Below are 23305 nucleotides of genomic sequence, written 5' to 3' on the forward strand. Positions count from 1 at the left end.
GACTGGATGAATGGATACGAAAACAACACCTGTATGTACGCTGTCTACAAGAGTCCCACTTCAAACCTAGGGACACATACAGACCGAAAGTAAGGGAATGGAAAAAGATATCTCATGCAAATGGAAATCAAAAGAAAGCTGCAGTAGCAATACTCATATAGGACAATACAGACTTTAAACAAAGACTATTACAAGACACAAGGAAGGACACTACACAATGATCAAGGGATCAATCCAAGAAGATATGACAATTGTAAATATCTACGCACCCAACATAGGAGCACTTCAATACGTAAGGCAAATGCTAACAGCCATAAAAGGGGAAATCCACAGTAACACAATAATACTAGGGGAATTTAACACCCCACTTTCATCAATGGACTGATCATCCAAACAGAAAATAAATAATGAAACACAAGCTTTTTTTTTTTAAATTTAACTTTATTTATTTATTTTTTGGCTACATTGGGTCTTCGTTGCTGCCCGCATGCTTTCTCTAGTTGGGGCGAGTGGGGTCACTCTTCCGTGCAGTGTGCAGGTGTCTCATTGCAGTGGCTTCTCTTGTTACGGAGCACGGGCTCTAAGGCGCATGGCTTCAGTAGTGTGGCACATGGGTTCTACAGTGCAGGCTCAGTAGTTGTGGCGCATGGGCTTAGTTGCTCCGTGGCATGTGGGATCTTCCCGGACTAAGGCTCGAACCTGTGTCCCCTGCACTGACAGGCAGATTCTTAACCACTGTGCCACCAGGGAAACCCCAAGAAACACAAGCTTTAAATGACACATTAGACCAGATGGACTTAATCAATATTTATAGGACATTCTATCTAAAAACAACAGAATAGAAATTCTTCTCAAGTGCACACAGAACATTCTCCAGGATAGATCACATCTTGGGTCACAAATCAAGCCTCAGTAAATTTAAGAAAATTGAAATCATATCAAGCATCTTTTCTGACCACAATGCTATGAGACTAGATATCAATTACAGGAAAAAAACTGTAAAATATACAAACACATGGAGGCTAGACAATATGCTACTAGGGAACCAAGGAATCACTGAAGAAATCAAAAATGAAATCAAAATACACCTAGAAACAAATGACAATGAAAGCACGATGACCCAAAACCTATGGGATGCAGCAAAAGCAGTTCTAAGAGGGAAGTTTATAGCAATATAATCCTACCTCAAGAAACAAGAAAAATCTCAAATAAACAACCTAACCTTACACCTAAAGCAATTAGAGAGAGAAGAACAACAACAAAAAAAAAAACCCAAGGTTAGTAGAAGGAAGGAAATCATAAAGATCAGAGCAGAAATAAATGAAATAGAAACAAAGAAAACAACAGCAAAGATCAATAAAACTAAAAGCTGGTTCTTTGAGAAGATAAACAAAATTGATAAACCTTTAGCCACACTCATCAAGAAAGAGGGAGAGGACTCAAATCAACAAAATAAGAAATGAAAAAGGAGAAGTTACAACAGACACCACAGAAACACAAAGCATCCTAACAGACTACTACAACCAACTCTATGCCATTAAAATGGACAACCTGGAAGAAACGGACAAATTCTTAGAAAGGTATAACCTTCCAAGACTGAACAAGGATGAAATAGAAAATATGAACAGACCAATCACAAGTAATAAAATTGAAACTGTAATTAAAAATCTTCCAATAAACGAAAGTCCAGGACCAGATGGCTTCACAGGTGAATTATATCATTTAGAGAAGAGCTAACAGCCATCCTTCTCAAACTCTTCTAAAAAACTGCAGAGGAAGGAACACTCCCAAACTCATTCTACAAGGCCACTATCACCCTGATATCAAAACCAGACAGACATACTACAAAAGAAGAAAATTACAGACCAATATCACTGATTAATATGGATGCAAAAATCCTCAACAAAATACTAGCAAACAGAATCCAACAACACATTAAAAGGATCATATATCATGATCAAGTGGGATTTATCCCAGGGATGTAAGGATTCTTCAATATATGCGAATCAATCAGTGTGATACACCATATTAACAAATTGCATAATAAAAACCATATGATCATCTCATAGATGCAGAAAAAGCTTTTGACAAAATTCAACACCCAGTTATGATAAAAACTCTCCAGAAAATGGGCATAGAGGGAACCTAACTCAACATAATGAAGGCCATATACGACAAGCCCACAGCAAACATCATTCTCAAAGGTGAAAAACTGAAAGGATTTCCACTAAGATTAGGAAGAAGACAAGGATGTCCACTCTCGCCACTATTATTCAGCAGTTTTGGAAGTCCTAGCCATGGCAATCAGAGAAGAAAAAGAAACAAAAGGAATACAAATTGGTAAAGAAGAAGTACAACTGTCACTTTTTGTAGATGACATGATACTATACATAGAGAATCCTAAAGATGTCACCAAAAAACTGCTAGAGCTAATGAATGAATTTAGTAAAGTTGCAGGATACAAAATTAATGTACAGAAATCTCTTGCAGTCCTATACACTAATGATGAAAAATCTGAAAGAGAAATTAAGGAAACACTCCCATTCACCATTGCAACAAAAAGAATAAAATACCTAGGAATAAACCTATCTAAGGACGTAAAAGACCTGTACTCAGAAAACTATAAGACAGTGATGAAAGAAATCAAAGATGACACAAACAGATGGAGAGATATACCATGTTCTTGGATTGGAAGAATCAATATTGTGAAAATGACTATACTACCCAAAGCAATCTACAGATTGAATGCAATCCCTATCAAACTACCAATGGTATTTTTTACAGAACTAGAACAAAAAATCTTAAAATTTGTATGGAGACACAAAAGACCCTGAATAGCAAAAGGCAATCTTGAGGGGAAAAAACGGAGCTGGAGGAATCAGACTCCCTGACTTCAGACTATACTACAAAGCTACAGCAATCAAGACAATGTGGTCCTGACAAAAAACAGAAATATAGATCAAAGGAACAGGATAGAAAGCCCAGAGATAAACCCACACACCTATGGTCAACTAATCTTTAACAAAGGAGGCCAGGATATACAATGGAGAAAAGACAGTCTCTTCAATAAGTGGTCCTGGGAAAACTGGACAGCTACATGTAAAAGAATGAAATTAGAACACTCCCTAACACCATACACAAAAAGAAACTCAAAATGTATTAGAGACCTAAATGTAAGACCGGACACTATAAAACTCTTCGAGAAAAACATAGGCAGAACACTCTTTGACATAAATCACAGCAAGATCTTTTTTGACCCACCTCCTAGAGTAATGGAAATAAAAACAAAAATAAACAAATGGGACCGAATGAAACTTAAAAGCTTTTGCACAGCAAAGGAAACTATAAACAAGATGAAAAGACAAACCTCACAATGGGAGAAAATATTTGCAAATGAATCAACAGACAAAGGATTAATCTCCAAAATATATAAACAGCTCATGCAGCTCAATGTTAAAAACACAAACAACCCAATCAAAAAATGGGCAGAAGATCTAAATAGACATCTCTCCAAAGAAGACATACAGGTGGCAAAGAGGCACATGAAAAGCTGCTCAACATCACTCATTATTAGAGAAATGCAAATCAAGACTACATGAGGTATCACCTCACACAGGTTAGAATGGGCATCATCAGAAAATCTATAAACAACAAATGCTGGAGAGGGTGTGGAGAAAAGGGAACCCTCTTGAACTGTTTGTGGGAATGTAAATTGATATAGCCACTATGGATAACAGTATGGAGGTTCCTTAAAAAACTAAAACTAGAATTACCATATGATCCAGCAATCCTACTACAGGGCATAACCCAGAGAAAACCATAATTCAAAAAGACACATGCACCCCAATGTTCATTGCAGCACTATTTACAATAACCAGGGTATGGAAGCAACCTAATTTCCCATTGACAGACGAATGGATAAAGAAGAAGTGGTCCATATATACAATGGAATATTACTCAGCCATAAAAAGGAACGAAATTGGGTGATTTATAGAGATGTGGATGGACCTAGAGACTGTCATACAGAGTGAAGTAAGTCAGAAAGAGAAAAACAAATATCATATATTAAACACACATATGTGGAATCTAGAAAAATGGTACAGATGAACCGGTTTGCAAGGCAGAAATAAAGACACAGATGTAGAGAACAAACGAATGGACAACAAGGGCGGGAAAGTGGGGGAGAGTGGTGGGATTAAAAAATAAAGAAAAGTACTGGAGACAGAGATTTGTATGCCATGTTAATCAATTTGAACTTTATCCTGAAAAACATGGGAAATCATTGAAAAAGTTTAAGCAGGTGGGTGACTTGATCAGCAAAATGTTTCTCAAACTTCACTCATTATAACACCTTCATGATTTTTGCCTTATCTTCATATCACCTGTAGTTAATTTACTTAATGTTGTTCAAACTAACCTTTTATTCTTTTACAAACATATGTCAAGAGGAAACTCATTACCACAATTGCTTGCCATAATAAATATTCAAAATAAATATATAACTATTAAAGTAGAACAATGTTCATTTATGTACCAACTTTAAATCATCTCATGCACCACTATGTAAATCTACCACAGTTTTGTGCCAGAGTCTTAAGATCTGTTTGTTTGTTTTAATATATTTTGGCCACACCACCCGTGGCTTGCGGGATCTCTGTTCCTGACCAAGGATTGAACCCATGACAGCGCACAATCTTAACCCCTAGGCCACCAGGGAACTCCTGCCGGATTCTTAATGACCGGGTCTTAGATGTCACCTGGAATCTCCTGTTAGAGAACCACTTGTAAGTGTGAAGAAATTCGGACACAGGCCGAGGGCATAAATTTTGTCTATGCTCTGTAACGCCTAAAACCAGTCCTTATGAAATTTTAATGTGCATACGAATCACCTCGGGACCTTGTAAAACTCAGATTTTGATCCATTATGTAATCTGAAGATTCTGCATTTCTAACAAACCCCTAAATGACATTAATGTTGGTTTCCCAACCACGCAACGTTGCAAGGTACGAGATTATACTTCCCTGAAGGGGAGGGACCGTGCCTTAATCTTTAGTATAGTGTCTGGCACAGGCAACTTATTAGCTAACACTCGTTGAAGACAGCATGGAATTTTCTTCCCACAAAAGCTGTCACGTGACTCTCCATACGCAGGCTTCAGATCAGAAGTCTCTCACACACACACCACTACTATTCAAAACATTTTAATTTTTCTAAGACAAAACTATATTTCAGTTTTTATTTTCTACGTAATCTCAGCCTAGAATATAAACTCCATCAGACCAGAGACCTTAGTCGTAAGCATTTCCTAAGTTTCGGTCTCACCTATGTGTGTCCCAAGCCTGGTCTGCGAGTTAGAGCGGCGAATTCATTGGACAAGGGCTCCGTTCCTATGGAGCTAATGAGCTAGTGAGGACCTCACCAAGCAAGAGGCGATCATACCCGGCTTCAAGGCCTATGTCTCTGTAGAAGGTCAGATATGGAATAGTCTCCTACAGCCGCCGGCTTCCACAGTGCAGGAAGTCCTGAAGTTCAGAAGACTGGAGCCCAGAGGCCGCGGATGGGATCCGGCGAACCGGGGCTCTTTCATTGGACAGCCCGGATCGGAAGAATCCAAAGTGGAGGGGGGGGGTTGCGATGGGCTGTCGCAGACGTAGTCAGAAGAGGATTAAAAAGCGGATATCCTGGCCAGGAAGAGAACTCAAAAAGCGGTAACTTAAATCATCTAAATTATCTTCTGAAAACTGCGTTACGAAATTATGCGTCTCCCTATCCTGCGTCTTGGAGGAGTTGGACTGTTCCAACATCCTCCAAGGAGCAGTAGAGTGCGGTCGGTCGTATAGAGAGTCCCCTCACGTAGGAGGCGTGGGAAAGAGTGCCGCGGGGCAGTCTGGGCCGCTCCCGCCGTCCGCCGCCATCTTGCTTTACTCTAAGGCGGCTGTGACCGCGGCTCAGAGCAATCTTGAGCCATGAGGCTAATAGCCAGAGCTGGGTCCCTCTCGGTGAGTACAGCTGGCGGGCTTGGGGCAGGGTGGGGGAGCAGATTGTCAGCAAGGTCATACGGACTGGAGGTGCCTGGTTTGGGCTCCCGGGGCCTTGGGTTTTGTTCTGCCCTTCAGGTGAATCCTGCCGGCCAAGTGGGCTGCAGGCTGGGTGGATTGGGCGTTGGAAGGCCAGCTCGTGCTTTGAGCAGAGAAGACTTAATGCTGGAAAACCTGAAGAGAGGGGGAGGGCTTAAGAGCGGAGGTGAAGCGACTCGGGTGGAGACACCTTTGAAGGTCACTGCTGCACTTGGTGTGCAGAAGGAGACCGCGAGATCTGGGCCGCAGGAGGCCGGCGTAGACCTAGTCCCCCATCCCTAACCTATCAACTGCAGCCTCTTCTTGGCGTATCACGGAGCATCAGCTTCCCCAACGGTTAAGTGGGCTTATGAGTAAAATCATAAAGAAGAAATGAGTTAATTCCTTTATAGCTTTTTTCACTGTGCCTGGAACTTGATTGCTACTGTGGTGTCCTGGCTGTATAAAGTGTGCTTTTCTTGATCTCTTGTTAGAGTTTATCCAGGAGGGTTTCTTGACGTGCCCTCTAGAGCTTCTTAAGACTCCTTCAAGCCCGAGTGAAACACAGCTATCGCTTGGGGAAAACTCCTCTAGGGTCAGTGTTATATCAGTGTGAACCGGTGGTTGTCAAGGGGGGACAGTCTCAGTCTCTGAGATTTAAAGTTCAGCGAAGGGCTTACCTGGTGGCGCAGTGGTTGGGAGTCCGCTTGCCGATGCAGGGAACGCGGGTTCGTGCCCCGGTCCGGGAGGATCCCACATGCCGCGGAGAGGCTGGGCCCTTGAGCCATGGCCGCTGACCCTGCGCGTCCGGAGCCTGTGCTCCGCAGCGGGAGAGGCCACAACAGTGAGAGGCCCGCGTACCGCAAAAAAAAAAAAAAAAAAAAAAAAAAAAAAAAAAGTTCAGCGAGGCCAATTTTGCCCCCCCAGGGGACAGTTGGCAATGTATCTAGAGACATTTTTGGTTGTAACAGCCTGGGGGGAAGTGCTACTGCTGAACATCCTACGGTGCACAAAGCCACCCACAATAAAGAATTTTCCAGCCCAAAGTGTCAAGAGTACCTGGGTTACTGAGTAACCTTCTAGAAGGAGGTGCAGAAGACCAGGGAATGGAGTTTCCCTGTGCTTAATGTTTAAATAGATAAAATATGAATTTACAAATAGCTGTAATTTAGACTGTAATTCTCTTACCCTTCTTAGCACACCTAGACTAACCAGTGATTAATAACCCTTAGAGAGAAGCCCGGTTAGACTGGCAAAAGGACCCAAAAGCTCTTCCTCCATTGCATCCATCCCCACCTTCCAGTAGAAAAAAGAGCTCAAAGATAACAGAGTTGAAGAGGACCAATGTAAACAAATTGGAATAAGCTTGAAAGCAATTGTTTCTACTTGTAACACTTATTTTACATAAGAATAAATTTATACATCTTTTGTTATTGAAACAAAATAGTAGTTGTATGGACAATTACTAGGATAATATTTTGCAACAGATTTGAATGGGACAAATTATAGGAAGTACCTAACCAACAAAGTATCACTGTTCAGGCACATTTGAGAGGAGAGCACCTAAATGTACCTTAGCAATAGAACTATGGATTATTTGAACTGCTGTGCCCACAGCAGTTTTTTTACTTTCTGGAAAATCAAAAGCTAGAATCAATAGTAGGGTTAACTATACTACACCCAGGAAATGAAATTGATGATGATAAAGCAAAGCTAATTGGAATTTATAATTTGAAAGCACTAACAGCAAATGAAAACTAGGAACCAGCTTATCGATAGTATAGCACTGATGCTGAATGCACAACAAAAAACCGTCCTGGACAACACGGAGTAGAGCCATTGCAGCCTCTGAGGGGGGTCCTTGGGAAACTCTAGCAGCATGTTCATTTGATCCTGGGAGTACCAAGGATTAACTCTCAACATCTCCACTAGTAACCTTAAGATCCTTAGACATAATCAGAATGAATTATGTGGCATTATATATCATTTGCCAAAAAAAAACTGAATAAAGTTATGCATTTTGGATCCATTATCTGACATTTAAGAGGACCCCTTTACCTTTCCAGTGGCTGCGTATTATATATACTGAGAATCTACTATGGATGAAGCTATTGTTAATCTCAGGGTATATTAGTCAAAGAAGATAAAACCTTTGGTTGTGTAGTCTTAATGTAGCACAGAAGAGAGTGAAGATACTATGGGAAATATCGGGGGCTGGAGGAAGTTTTCTTTGATATACTTTGTCTTTTTTAAAGATTACTAAACTGATTAAGGAAATGAAGTCATATTGGAAAATAGACTAAAAAGATGAGACTCTTTGGGCAGATAAGGGAAACAATAATGCTGAAATCTATAAAAGGGTATGAATGTGGCTATTCCACACTTTTTCAAAAAATTCCAAAGCATTAGAGCTAGAAAGGACCACTTGAAGTTTTAATAAGGTAGTTAAAAGGTAAAAGAAAATACAGTAATTCTTTACATAGTACAAAATGAACATGTTCAACTCAGTATTCCTTCAGGCTCTACAAGTCACAAATAACTAGAGATTTAAGAGTGGCATGGGTAAACTGGTGGGTAGTAATTTCATAGTAAAGTTAATCAGCTAAATCCCCCCATGGAGTTCTTTTACCACTGAACACCCTCTATTGCTTGGGCCCACTTGGATACAATGCACTATTCTTTTGAGAGATGTGGTAACCTGTCTTTTTTGTGTTTAGAGATTTTATTCCCTCAAAGTTGCTCCCAAAGCTAAAGCCACAACTGCCCCTGCAGGAGTGCCTCCACATCCTCAGGACCTTGAGGTTAGTCCCACTGAGTTGCTCACTGGACACATACGTGCCTTACTGTCCTTGGTAATATAAAGACATTAATCACATCCCTATTTTATTTTAAATACAGTTTACCAAATTACCAAATGGTTTAGTGATTGCTTCTCTCGAAAACTATGCTCCTGCATCAAGAATTGGTTTGTTCATTAAAGCAGGCAGCAGATATGAGGACTCCAACAATTTAGGAACCTCTCATTTGCTTCGTCTTGCATCCAGTTTGGTAAGCATCTTTACTACCTCAATATGTTTAGAAATCTGTGGCACCTTGGTCCTACAGAAAAGAAAAACTAAAAGCAACATCCGTATATTAGTTTCCTGGAGCTGCCGTAACAAATGACTGCAAACAGGGTGGCTTAAACAACAAGAATTTATCCTCTCACAGTTCTAGAGGCTAGAAGTCAAAGTGAAGGTGTCAGTAGAGCCGTGCTCCCTCTAAAGGCTCTAGGAAGAATCTTGCCTTGTCTCTCCTAGCTTCTGGTGGTTGCTTGCAATCCTTGGCATTCCTTGACTTGCAGCTGCATCATTCCAATATCTGCCCCTGTTCTCACATGGCCCCCTCTGTGTCTCTGTGTCCAAATATCCCTCTTATTGAATTTTTCCAGTCATATTAGATTTAGGGCCCACTCTAATCCAGCATGACCTCATTTTAAATATTTATATCTGCAAAGGCTATTTCCAAATAAGGTCACATTTGCGGGTTCTGGGTGGACATGAATTTGGGGGACACTTCCAACCCAGTACAGTCCCCTAATACATCATGAAAAACCACAGGATATTTACCATAGAGAAGCATTAAATTAGTGTCCATCCGAATGTTAGTGCTAGAGCATAAGAAATCAGTAAAAAACAAAATTTTTAATTTTAAAAAAGAAGTGCCAGAAACGGAAAGAAAATTACTCTTTCTCATACGCAAATCTCTTTCAGAATAAATGGATGAATCCAGTAAGCTTTATTTGATAATGGAATTTTTGCCTAAATGTACTTTGTATAAAAATCTATACTTGTGCTTTTTGGTCAACTTTGTTTTATAATTCTTAAACTAAAAAGGATTCACTATTTGGTTAGCATTCCTTTTGAATTTAATGACAATTAGACTTTAGATTTTGACATAAAGTGATGTTTGGCAAGCTTAGCATTAAAAAACTACTAAAAACAATTGTTTTTTCATTTCTAAGACTACAAAAGGAGCTTCATCTTTCAAGATAACCCGTGGAATTGAAGCAGTTGGTGGAGAATTAAGGTTTGTTAAAAATAAGTAATCGGAAATAGTGAAAACACCAGAAGGTAATCAATTGTAAAGGAACTTTTCTCTGTTATCAAGGTGGTTAACAATTTCTTAAGGCACAAGAAGAAAAAGACTGATGAATTTGACTGCATAAAATGTAAAATATCTTTATGCCTTAAAGTAAAAATTTAAGTAACTAGGAATAGATATTTGCAACATATGTAACATGGAGAGGATTATTTGGAAAAATAAAGAACTACAAATTAGGAAAAAACAACCAAAGAGTAAATGGACAGACATAGGAGAGGAACAGGCTGTTCCCAGAAGAGGAAGCCAGAAACAATGATATTTACTTATAATCAACAGTGTGATACCATTTTAAACTGCTGGTGGGAGAATAAATTGATACATCTACATAGGAAAGAATCAAGGACTATCTATTAATGTTGAAAATGAGCATATTCTACAACCTAACAGTTTTTAATCCACATGCACAAAGGGATTCTTTATCGTTATTGAGACTGGAAACAATCTAAATGCCTATCTTTAAAGACATGCATAAGTGAAGTATGATATAGTAATATGCTGGGACTACTATGCAGCAGTTAAGAATGAACTCAATCTGTTTCAACATAGCAGGCTTTAAAACAAAATGTTTTGTGGAAAAACAAGTTTCAAGATTTTTTTAAGGTATGAGGTTTTTAACAAAATAATATGTAATGCCTATGATTATGTTTGTCTCTAGAGTGGGAGAAAGTGTGAGGGTTAGCCTGGGAATGGTACAAAGAGACCTTCAACTTTAAAGTTGCCCTTTTTTTTTAAGTAGTGGTAAAATATACTTAACGTAAAAGTTACCATCTTCTGTTGTATAAGTTCTATGGCAATAAGTGTCATTAAGCAACCATCACCACCACCCATGTCCAGAATGTTTTCATCTTCCCCAACTGAAACTCTGTAGCTATTAAACACTAACTCCCCATCCCCCTCTTCCCCTGGCCCCAGGTAACCACCATTCTGTGTTCTCTTTATATGATTTTGACTACTCTAGGTACCTCGTATCAGTGGAATCATACAGTGTTTGTTGTCCTTTCATGACTGACTGACTTCACTTAGCAAAATGTCTTCAAGGTTTATCCATGTGTAACATGTCAGGATTTTCTTCTTTTTTTTTAAGGTTGAAATATTTGCAGTTTTCTTAAGATTTTTAAAAATCTTTTTTAAATTTAGTTGAGTGTATTTTTGTTATACTATTATTTATACTTTATGTACTTCAAAATAATTTTTTCCAAAAGAATTGGTTGACTTAACAAAGATATAAGGGAAAGCTTGTTCTTCTGATTTAGATAATTCACTGTAATTTATTTTTGACTCAGTGTGATTTCAACAAGGGAAAACATGGCTTATACTGTGGAATGCCTGCGGGATGATGTGTAAGTACCTTTGTGTGTTTAGAACATCTGCTTTTAAAGAAATACTAAGTTGCTCAGTTGTCTTTTTTTTAATGTGGCATTATGACCTCTGATGTTGGTTTCAGATTATTATTCACAAACTGCCTATAGTTTAATAATGAGAGCAATACAGTTATGTAGAATGGATGTTGGTTTTAAATTTTTGACTGGTAACCCTTATCTTCATGTCTTCTGTAGTGATATTCTAATGGAGTTCCTGCTCAATGTCACCACAGCACCAGAATTTCATCGCTGGGAGGTAGCTGCCCTTCAGTCTCAGCTAAGGATTGACAAAGCTGTGGCTTTTCAGAATCCACAGGCTCGTAAGTACACTTTTAGATTATATTCCATTGTTTCTAAGATACTGGGTTTTTGAGAAGATCAATTTGTAGAAGAATAAAATTGCTATCGAAATTCTTTTTCTCCTTGGGTTTGAAAATACCCTCTTCAAAAATTTGTCCACTTTTTAAAACATATTGTTCATTTCTAAACATTTGTATTGTTATTTTTCATCTTTGATAGCAAGTAAATTGACTATAGAATCCTAGCCTTTTGCCTGTGTCGCCCCCCTCCCCCCATCTCCCCACCCATCCACCCTACTGCCCACCCCACCCCACCCCTGGTGTTTTTTCAGTGGTTGTTTTGCTTACACTAAATCTGGCAGCAGTTTATTGTTGCTGCTGCTATTATTGTTTAGCCAACTCACTTTTATTGTGTCTTTCCAAAGTAATCAACTTAATTTTTAAAAAAAAAAAACTTTTTTATATTCATATTTGTGTTTATATAACGTTTAGTTATCTAATCTTGACAAGCACATCTGGCAAAACAAATCTTTAAAAAAAAGCACCACTGATTCTCAGAAGTCATAGCGCTTCTGGTAGGAGCGGAAGTGTGCAGGTAGACCACTGAGGTGTAAGCAGGTGACCAGCTGCAGGGGCTTAGAATGGGATGGACTTCTCAGATGCAGGCCTGTCAAGAGAGGGTCTCCTGTCAAGTGTCTGGAATATAATGAGTGCTTGGTTCCTGTTAGCTCATATTATTTCACGGAGATAACTTTGTTACTCCACACCTCTACCAAAGAAATAGATAGAATGGTAAAATTGTACAAAAGATGATTTCAGTGTCCAGAGTAACTTTCTTCCCCACTGGTAGCAGTGAGGCTCCAGCCCTTATCCTTTCTGCCTGGACAGTTATTGTAGTCTCCTGGCTTGTGTCTCTGCCCCCAGGTGTACATCTTCCACCAATGGCAATGTACATTTTACATCGCCATTACAGTGATCCTTCTGACATGAAAATCCAGTGAAAATCCTTTAAAGGCAAGCTCTTTAACTTAGCATATATGGTAACTCTAATGATCTGTCCCCTGCCTCCCTCCCTTGTTTCTTGCTCTCCTAGCTGCAATTCCCCTTTGAATCAGACTGTTGTCATACTTTATGCTTTTGTCTGTGTCCTCTGCCTCAAATGCTGTTCCCAGATCATTCACCTGGGAAACACCTACTCATTCTGTAAGACTCATCCCAGATTTTACTTTTATTACTCCTTTCCAATTCCCACTGCCCTTCCCTAGTGCCCCCGCTGCACTTTTGATATACTACTAACATCACACCCGTAATACTTTATTTTACAGTTTTTCCCCCTCAACATTTTGAGGGCACACATGTGTCTTACTGCTCTCTGTGTTTCCAGCACGGTGCCTGGCGTGGAGGAACACCCAAATAATAAGCAAATAAAAGAGACATACCTCAAGCAAAGGCACTGAACCAGGAAAGTAGGAACAGTGCCAGGGAGGTGTACAATTTGGCAGTGGCATTTGACCCCTGTAAGCTAGTAATATGACCTAACACTGATACTTTCATATCTCCTCTTACCCTGACGACTCCCTTGTTACCTCGAGAGGGAACCTAGAAGTAAGCAAAATTCAGATTAGATGACTTAATCAAGGTCACATGGCAAATCAGTGGCAGAACTGTAATTAGATTCAGACTTCTGAATCTGAAATCCATATATGGTTTCCAGATGATACCAGGTCGATTAAAGTTAGAGAAGAGTTTAGGTGGACTCTGACATTTAGAAGCTGCTATCATAGAAACTCTTATTTTTCTCAGCACATTCGAGTGGCAGAATTTTAACAGTTGTTAGAGGTTAAATGAAATTATATTTTCAGTCCTCTTAATACTTGAATTTGATGACCAAAGTTGTGTAGTTTAGTTGCTTTCTAGGCTCTAAACGTCGTGTTGTCTTTATTTAAATCACACTTCTGTAACTGCTTCTTTACTTATTTTACAGACGTCATTGAAAATTTGCATGCTGCAGCTTACCGAAATGCCTTGGCTAATTCCTTATATTGTCCTGATTATAGGATTGGAAAAGTGACACCAGATGAGGTACTGATAAAACACATTACATTTTTTTTTTAATTTAATTTTATTTATTTTTTTATACAGCAGGTTCTTATTAGTCATCAGTTTTATACACATCAGTGTATACATGTCAATCACAATCGCCCAATTCAGCTCACCACCACCACCACCCCCACCGTGGCTTCCCCCCTTGGTGTCCATACGTTTGTTCTCTACATCTGTGTCTCAATTTCTGCCCTGCAAACCGGTTCATCTGTACCATTTTTCTAGGTTACACATATATGCATTAATATGTGATATTTGTTTTTCTCTTTCTGACTTACTGCACTCTGTATGACGGTCTCTAGATCCATCCGCATCTCAACAAATGACCCAATTTCATTCCTTTTTATGGCTGAGTAATATTCCATTGTATATATGTACCACAACTTCTTTGTCCATTCTTCTGTCGATGGGCATTTAGGTTGCTTCCATGACCTGGCTATTGTAAATAGTGCTGCAGTGAACATTGGGGTGCATGTTTCTTTTAGAATTGTGGTTTTATCTGGGTATATGCCCAGTAGTGGGATTGCTGGATCATATGGTAATTCTGTTTTTAGTTTTTTAAGGAACCTTCATACTGTTCTCCATAGTGGCTGTATCAGTTTACATTCCCACCAACAGTGCAAGAGGGTTCCGTTTTCTCCACGCCCTCTCCAGCATTTGTTGTTTGTAGATTTTCTGATGATGACCATTCTAACTGGTGTGAGGTGATAACCTCATTGTAGTTTTGATTTGCATTTCTCTAATAATTAGTGATGTTGAGCATCTTTTCATGTGCTTCTTGGCCATCTACATGTCTTTGGAGAAATGTCTATTTAGGTCTTCTGCCCATTTTTGGATTGGGTTGTTGTTTGTTTTTTTAATATTGAGCTGCATGAGCTGTTTGTATATTTTGGAGATTAATCCTTTGTCCACTGATTCGTTTGCAAATATTTTCTCCCATTCTGACGGTTGTCTTTTCGTCTTGTTTATGGTTTCCTTTGCTGTGCAAGAGCTTTTAAGTTTCATTCGGTCCCATTTGTTTATTTTTGTTTTTATTTCCATTACTCTAGGAGGTGGATCAAAAAAAATCTTGCTGTGATTTATGTCAAAGAGTGTTCTGCGTATGTTTTCCCCTAAGAGTTTTTTAGTGTCCGGTCTTACATTAGGTCTCTAATACATTTTGAGTTTCTTTTTGTGTATGGTGTTAGGGAGTGTTCTAATTTCATTCTTTTACATGTAGCTGTCCAGTTTTCCCAGGACCACTTATTGAAGAGACTGTCTTTTCTCCATTATATATCCTTGCCTCCTTTGTCATAGATTAGTTGACCATAGGTGTGTGGGTTTATCTCTGGGCTTTCTATCCTGTTCCATTGATCTATATTTCTGTTTTTTGTCAGGACCATATTGTCTTGATTGCTGTAGCTTTGTAGTATATAGTCTGAAGTCAGGGAGTCTGATTCCTCCAGCTCCGTTTTTTTCCCTCAAGATTGCCTTTGCTATTCAGGGTCTTTTGTGTCTCCATTCAAATTTAAGATTTTTTGTTCTAGTGCTGTAAAAAATGCCATTGGTGGGCTTCCCTGGTGGTGCAGTGGTTGAGAGTCCGCCTGCCGATGCAGGGGACACGGGTTCGTGCCCTGGTTCAGGAAGATCCCACAACTGCGGAGCGGCTGGGCCCGTGAGCCATGGCCACTGAGCCTGTGTGTCCGGAGCCTGTGCTCTGCAACAGGAGAGGCCACAGCAGTGAGAGACCCGCGTACCGCAAAAAAAAAAAAAAAAAAAAAAAAAAAATGCCATTGGTAATTTGATAGGGATTGCATTGAATCTGTAGATTGCTTTGGGTAGTATTGTCATTTTCACAGTGTTGATTCTTCCAATCCGAAAACATAGTATATCTCTCCATCTGTTTGTGTTATCTTTGATTTCTTTCATCAGTGTTTTATAGTTTTCTGAGTATAGGTCTTTCACCTCCTTAGGTAGGTTTATTCCTAGGTATTTTATTCTTTTTGTTGCAATGGTGAATGGGAGTGTTTCCTTAATTTCTCTTTCAGATTTTTCATCATCAGTGTATAGGACTGCAAGAGATTTCTGTGCATTAATTTTGTATCCTGCGACTTTACTAAATTCATTCATTAGCTCTTGCAGTTTTTTGGTGACATCTTCAGGATTCTCTATGTATAGTATCATATCATCTACAAAAAGTGACAGTTGTACTTCTTCTTTACCAATTTGTATTCCTTTTATTTCTTTTTCTTCTCTGATTGCCATGGCTAGGACTTCCAAAACTGTTGAATAATAGTGGCGAGAGTGGACATCCTTGCCTTGTTCCCGATCTTAGAGGAAATGCTTTCAGTTTTTCACCATTGAGAATGATGTTTGCTGTGGGTTTGTCGTATATGGCCTTTATTATGTTGAGTTAGGTTCCCTCTATGCCCACTTTCTGGAGAGTTTTTATCATAACTGGGTGTTGAATTTAGTCAAAAGCTTTTACTGCGTCTATTGAGATGATACGTGGTTTTTATTATTCAGTTTGTTAACATGGTGTATCACATTGATTGATTTGCGTATATTGAAGAATCCTTGCATCCCTGGGACAAATCCCACTTGATCATGATGTATGATCCTTTTAATGTGTTGTTGGATTCTGTTTGCTAGTATTTTGTTGAGGATTTTTGCATCTATATTCATCAGTGATATTGGTCTGTAATTTTCTTTTTTTGTAGTGTCTTTGCCTGGTTTTGGTATCAGGGTGATGGTGGCCTCATAGAATGAGTTTGGGAGTGTTCCTTCCTCTGCAATTTTTTGGAAGAGTTTGAGAAGGATGGGTGTTAGCTCTTCTCTAAATGTTTGATAGAATTCACCTGTGAAGCCATCTGGTCTTGGACTTCTGTTTGTTGGAAGATTTTTAATCACAGTTTCAATTTCATTACTTGTGATTGGTTTGTTCATATTTTCTGTTTCTTCCTAGTTCAGTGTTGGAAGGTTATACCTTTCTAAGAATTTGTCCGTTTCTTCCAGGTTGTCCATTTTAATGGCATAGAGTTGGTTGTAGTAGTCTGTTAGGATGCTTTGTGTTTCTGTGGTGTCTGTTGTAACTTCTCCTTTTTCATTTCTAATTTTATTGATTGAGTCCTCGCTCTCTTTTTCTCGATGAGTGTGGCTAAAGGTTTATCAATTTTGTTTATCTTCTCAAAGAACCAGCTTTTAATCTTATTGATCTTTGCTATTGTTTTCTTTGTTTCTATTTCATTTTTTTCTGCTCTGGTCTTTATGATTTCTTTCCTTCTGCTAACTTTGGATTTTGTTTGTTCTTCTTTCTCTAGTTCTTTTAGGTGTAAGGTTAGATTGTTTATTTGAGATTTTTCTTGTTTCTTGAGATAGGCTTGTATAGCTATAAACTTCCCTCTTAGAACTGCTTTTGCTGCATCCCATAGGTTTTGGATTGTCATGTTTTCATTGTCATTTGTCTCTAGGTATTTTTTGATTTCCTCTTTGATTTCTTCATTGATCTCTTGGTTATTTAGTAACGTAGTGTTTAACCTCCATGTGTTTCTGTTTTTTACATTTTTTTCCCCTGTAATTCATTTCTAAACTCATAGCATTGTGGTCAGAAAAGATGCTTGATATGATTTCAATTTTCTTAAATTTACTGAAGCTTGATTTGTGACCCAAGATGTGATCTATCCTGGAGAGTGTTCCGTGTGCACTTGAGAAGAAAGTGTAATCTGCTGTTTTTTGTTGGAATGTTCTATAAATATCAATTAAATCTATCTGGTCTACTGTGTCATTTAAAGCTTCTGTTTCCTTATTTATTTTCATTTTGGATGATCTGTCCATTGGTTTAAGTGAGTTGTTAAAGTCCTACACTATTATTGTGTCACTGTCGATTTCCTTTTACAGCTGTTAGCAGTTGCCTTATGTATTGAGGTGCTCCTATGTTGGGTGCATATATATTTATAATTGTTTTATCTTCTTCTTGGATTGATCCCTTTATCATTATGTAGTGTCCTTCCTTGTGTCTTGTAACATTCTTTATTTTAAAGTCTATTTTATCTGATACGAGTATTGCTACTCCAGCTTTCTTTTGATTTCCATTTGCATGAAATATCTTTTTCTATCCCCTCACTTTCAGTCTGTATGTGTCCCTAGGTCTGAAGTGGGTCTCTTGTAGACAGCATATATATGGGTCTTGTTTTTGTATCCATTCTGCAAGCCTGTGTCTTTTGCTTGGAGCATTTAATCCATTCACATTTAAAGTAATTATTAATATGTATGTTCCTATGACCATTTTCTTAAATGTTTTGGGTTTGTTTTTGTAGGTCCTTTTCTTCTCTTGTGTTTCCCAGTTAGAGAAGTTCCTTTAGCATTTGTTGTAGAGCTGGTTTGGTGGTGCTGAATTCTCTTAGCTTTTGCTTGTCTGTAAAGCTTTTGATTCCTTCATCAAATCTGAATGAGATCCTTGCCGGGTATAGTAATCTTGGTTGTATGTTCTTCCCTTTCATCACTTTAAGTATATCATGGCACTCCCTTCTGGCTTGTAGAGTTTCTGCTGAGAAATCAGCTGTTAACCTTATGGGAGTTCCCTTGTATGTTATTTGTCATTTTTCCCTTGCTGCTTTCAATAATTTGTCTTTAATTTTTGCCAACTTGATGACTATGTGTCTTGGTGTGTTTCTGCTTGGGTTTATCCTGTATGGTACTCTCTGCACTTCCTGGACTTGGGTGGCTATTTCCTATCCCATGTTAGGGAAGTTTTTGACTATAATCTCTGCAAATATTTTCTCTGGTCCTTTCTCTCTCTCTTCTCCTTCTGGGACCCCTATAATGTGAATGTTGTTGCGTTTAATGTTGTCCCAGAGGTCTCTTAGGCTGTCTTCATTTCTTTTCATTCTTTTTTCTTTATTCTGTTCCGCAGCAGTGAATTCCACCATTCTGTCTTCCAGGCCACTTATCCGTTCTTCTGCCTCAGTTATTCTGCTATTGTTTCCTTCTAGTGTATTTTTCTTTTCAGTTATTGTATTGTTCATCTCTGTTTGTTCTTTAAGTCTTCTAGGTCTTTGTTAAACATTTCTCGTATCTTCTCGATCTTTGCCTCCATTCTTTTTCCGAGGTCCTGGATCATCTTCACTATCATATTCTGAATTCTTTTTCTGGAAGATTGCCTATCTGCACTTCATTTAGTTGTTTTTCTGGGGTTTTATCTTGTTCCTTCATCTGGTACATAGCCCTCTGCCTTTTCATTTTGTCTTTCTGTGAATGTGGTTTTTGTTCCACAGGTTGCAGGATTGTAGTTCTTCTTGCTTCTGCTGTCTGCCCTCTGGTGGATGAGGCTATCTAAGAGGCTTGTGCAGGTTTCCTGATGGGAGGAACTGGTGGTGGGTAGAGCTGACTGTTGCTCTGGTGGGCAGAGCTCAGTAAAACTTTAATCCACTTGACTGCTGATGCGTGGGGCTGGGTTCCCTCCCTGTTGGTTGCTTGGCCTGAGGGAACCCAACACTGGAGCCTACCTGGGCTCTTTGGTGGGGCTAGTGGCGGACTCTGAGAGGGCTCACGCCAAGGTGTACTTCCCAGAACTTCTGCTGCCAGTGTCCTTGTCCTCACTGTGAGCCACAGCTACACCCCACCTCTGCAGGAGACCCTCCAACACTAGCATGCAGGTCTGGTTCAGTCTCCCCTGGTGTCACTGCTCCTTCCCCTGGGTCCCAATGCACACACTACTTTGTGTATGCCCTCCAATAGTGGAGTCTCTGTTTCCCCCAGTCTTGTTGAAGTCCTGCAATCAAATCCCACTAGGTTTCAAAGTCTGATTCTCTAGGAATTCCTCCTCCCATTGCCAGACCTCTAGTTTGGGAAGCCTGACGTGGGGCTCAGAACCTTTACTCCAGTGGGTGGACTTCTGTGATATAAGTGTTCTCCAGTCTGTGAGTAACCCACCCAGCAGTTGTGGGATTAGATTTTGCTGTGATTGCACCCCTCCTACCATCTCATTGTGGCTTCTCCTTTGTCTTTGGATGTGGGGTATATTTTTTGGTGAGTTCCAGTGTCTTCCTGTCGATGCTTGTCCAGCAGCTAGTTGTGATTCTGGTGTTCTCACAAGAGGGAGTGAGAGCACGTCCTTCTACTCTGCCATCTTGGTTCAGGCTCCAACACATTACATTTTAAAATGTGCTTATTTTCACATTAAATTGAATGTTCATCTACCACTTCAGTTTCGTTTGCTAGTTTTTTGTATCATCTAATTTTTTTTTTTTTTTCCCGGTACGCGGGCCTCTCACTGCTGTGGCCCCTCCCGTTGCGGAGCGCAGGCCCAGCAGCCATGGCTCACGGGCCCAGCTGCTCCGCAGCATGTGGGACCGGGGCACGAACCCATGTCCCCTGCATTGGCAGGCGGACTCTCAACCACTGCACCACCAGGGAAGCCCGTATCTTCTAATTTAAGAAATTTTCTAGCTTGCTTTTTTTCCATCAGCTTGCTTTTTTTTTTTTTTTTTTTTTTTGTCCACGCCATGCAGCTTGTGGGGTCCTAGTTCCCCTACCAGTGACTGAACTGGTGCCCCCTGCAGTGGAAGAGCAGAGTTCTAACCATTGGACAGCCAGGGAATTTCCTATCCAGCAGCTTGCTTTTTAACTAAAATTCCATCTGAACAATTTTTGTGTATCTTTCAACTAAAAAAGTTTTTATTACAAAATGGACATGTTCCTTACAGAAATTTCAGAAAATAAAGGGGGACAAAAGATATCTCACACACCTAAAGTCACTCATTGTTAGCACCTAGGTGTATTTTTCTTCTAGACCCTTGTCTATGTATATCTATCTTTTAAACAGTATGTAAGTGTTTAAATACCATAATCTTGTGACTAAAAGTCTTCCTTTAACCACTCTGAATACATAGGTAGAAATGAACCCCACTTTCTTGCCTCCCATTCTGTCATCAGCCTGCTCACCAGCTCATTTACCTTCTCCAGCACACCTGCCTCACTTTGCTGGCAGTGCACATTTGTCGTATGTCACAGCCATGTATATATCATAGAACTTTGTTTCCAAAGTGTGAAACATTGAGCATTAAATTTGCAAGTGTAGGTATGTGTATACAATCTTAATTTCCACTCCTACCCCTCACCCACCCCCAAAAAAAACTTTTTACCAAGAGACATTAAGAGAAAAACTGGGAATTATCAACACTTTCAAAGTATATATGACTCAGAAATTAGGCTTTTATTCTCATTTCTGGTTATCCACTACAGAAAACTGAATTTTGTATCCCTTTCCTCTTTTGACTTATCTCCTGGTTAAGAAAACTATCCAGTTATCAATTTAATGCCTACCATTCATATGGTACTGTTAAACAAAATTATAACTGATATCATCCAACTTGGAACAGCCAACATTTTTCATAAGACTGGCCTCTATTAAGTTTTTGAAGTTTTTCAGAAATCAAATTCACTCTTGTGAAGATATATTATTGAAGATATATTATTGAGGTAGCTAAAAGGATGCACATAACAAAACATTTACCTACAAGGATGTCTATTGTGGCATTGTTTGTAATTGTGAAAAATTAGAAGAAACAAATCAAATATCCAACATTAGAGAACTAGTTAAATAATATATTAAATATCTGTAGAATGGAATACTATTCAACCATTCAAAAATATTAATTGATAATGAAGTTTTCATAGCTTATTTTCAAGTAAAGGAAAGGTAATTTATGAATAGGATGTACCAAGGGGTCCCATTTTTAAAAAAATAAGGTGTTTGCATCATAGACAAATACCAAGATGTTAACCATGGTTATCTCAAAGTTATTAGCATTTTTTAAATGTATCCCTAGGCTAAAGAAAATTCTAAAGAAATGGTTGCTAGAATAATTTGAGCAAAGGCAGCATTCAATAGAAAAACATCAACATTAAAAAAAAAGAATATGACTTTCCAAGGTGGCTCCGTAGATGGAGACACCATTCATTTTAGGGCACAAATTCTGATAAATTGAATAAAAGTTTAGTTTTATTACCTTAGCTTCACAGTTCTCAACATTAGCCAAGGAGCCTTTTCAACCAATACCCACCCCTCATGAATTTTTTTTTTAACATCTTTATTGGAGTATAATTGCTTTACAATTGTGTGTTAGTTTCTGCTTCATAACAAACTGAACCAGTTATACATATACATATGTTTCCATATCTCTTCCCTCTTTCGTCTCCCTCCCTCCCACCCTCCCTATCCCACCCCTCTAGGTGGTCACAAAGCACCGAGCTTATCTCCCTGTGCTATACGGCTGCTTCCCACTAGCTATCTATTTTACGTTTGGTAGTGTATATATGTCCATGCCACTCTCTCAATTTGTCCCAGCTTACCCTTCCCCCTCCCCATATCTTCAAGTCCATTCTCTAGTAGGTCTGTGTCTTTATTCCCGTCTTATCCCTAGGTTCTTCATGACCTTTTTTTTTTTTCTTAGAGTCCGTATATATGTGTTAGCATACGGTATTTGTTTTTCTTTTTCTGACTGACTTCTTACTTAATGCCATGGATATACTGTATATCTGTTTATGTACTGTATGTATATTTGTAGTTTATATATAAAGGAATAAGGTTTTTTTCTTACCCCAAAGACCTAAATTTCACTCCCGTGGGAGCAATAGTGTGCCTGTTTAGAATGCATGTTTTAGCCCTACTTTTGAATATTAGGTCTAAAGTGATAGTATAAACCAGTGATTGTCAAATCTCGCTGATCCTCAGATCACCTGGTGGTTGATTAGATGGGTGGGTGGTTTGTTTTAAATAAAGATTCCAAGATCTCACATTGAATCTACTATATCAGTCTATACAGTGGGCACAGGAATAAGATGGGGTGGGGAGACATTGTTTTTGTTTTTTAAGCTCCCCATATAATTCTGTAATCATCCAGGTTGGAAACCCTGGTATAGACAGTAACCTCAGAGCAAAAAAACCTTCAAAGATGCACAATAGGGGTATAGTGATATAACTCTATTAGCCCTACTATAGAATGTTAATAACAGTGCTTTATTACTACCTGTATAAAGACAAAAGAAACCTGATGTACTACTTAAATCACATTATAATAAAAATCATACTTAGTCCCATATCTTCAAGTTCAAGCCAATGTGTGCTCTAATTTTTAATTCTGATTTTTTCCATTAACAGCTTCATTGAGATGTAATTCACATACCATACAGTTCACGCATTTAAAATGCACAATTCAGTGGTTTTTATTATATTCACTGAGTTACATAACCATCACCACATTAAGTTCTAGTTCTTTTTAAGCAATGGTTTTTGAAAGCTCAGTTTCATTCAGTACTAAGTAGTCCTTTATAGTTCGTTATAGCAGCTTTTAAGCCTGAGTA

At 38.8% G+C, this 23305-nt stretch overlaps 1 protein-coding gene across 1 annotated transcript in view; it reads left to right on the forward strand.

The window, feature by feature from the left end:
- Nucleotides 1-5866: 5866 nt before the first annotated feature.
- UQCRC2 (ubiquinol-cytochrome c reductase core protein 2) overlaps nt 5867-23305 on the forward strand; it is a 31469-nt gene continuing 14030 nt past the window's right edge. Inside the window, exons 1-7 of the mRNA XM_060031881.1 lie at nt 5867-6000; nt 8775-8858; nt 8956-9105; nt 10061-10125; nt 11484-11540; nt 11757-11881; nt 13845-13942. Coding sequence (XP_059887864.1) covers nt 5968-6000; nt 8775-8858; nt 8956-9105; nt 10061-10125; nt 11484-11540; nt 11757-11881; nt 13845-13942 — 612 coding nt within the window. The 5' untranslated portion in view covers nt 5867-5967. The remainder of the gene's footprint in view (nt 6001-8774; nt 8859-8955; nt 9106-10060; nt 10126-11483; nt 11541-11756; nt 11882-13844; nt 13943-23305) is intronic.

This window comes from Delphinus delphis, chromosome 15, assembly GCF_949987515.2.
Source record: "Delphinus delphis chromosome 15, mDelDel1.2, whole genome shotgun sequence".
NCBI lineage: Eukaryota > Metazoa > Chordata > Mammalia > Artiodactyla > Delphinidae > Delphinus > Delphinus delphis.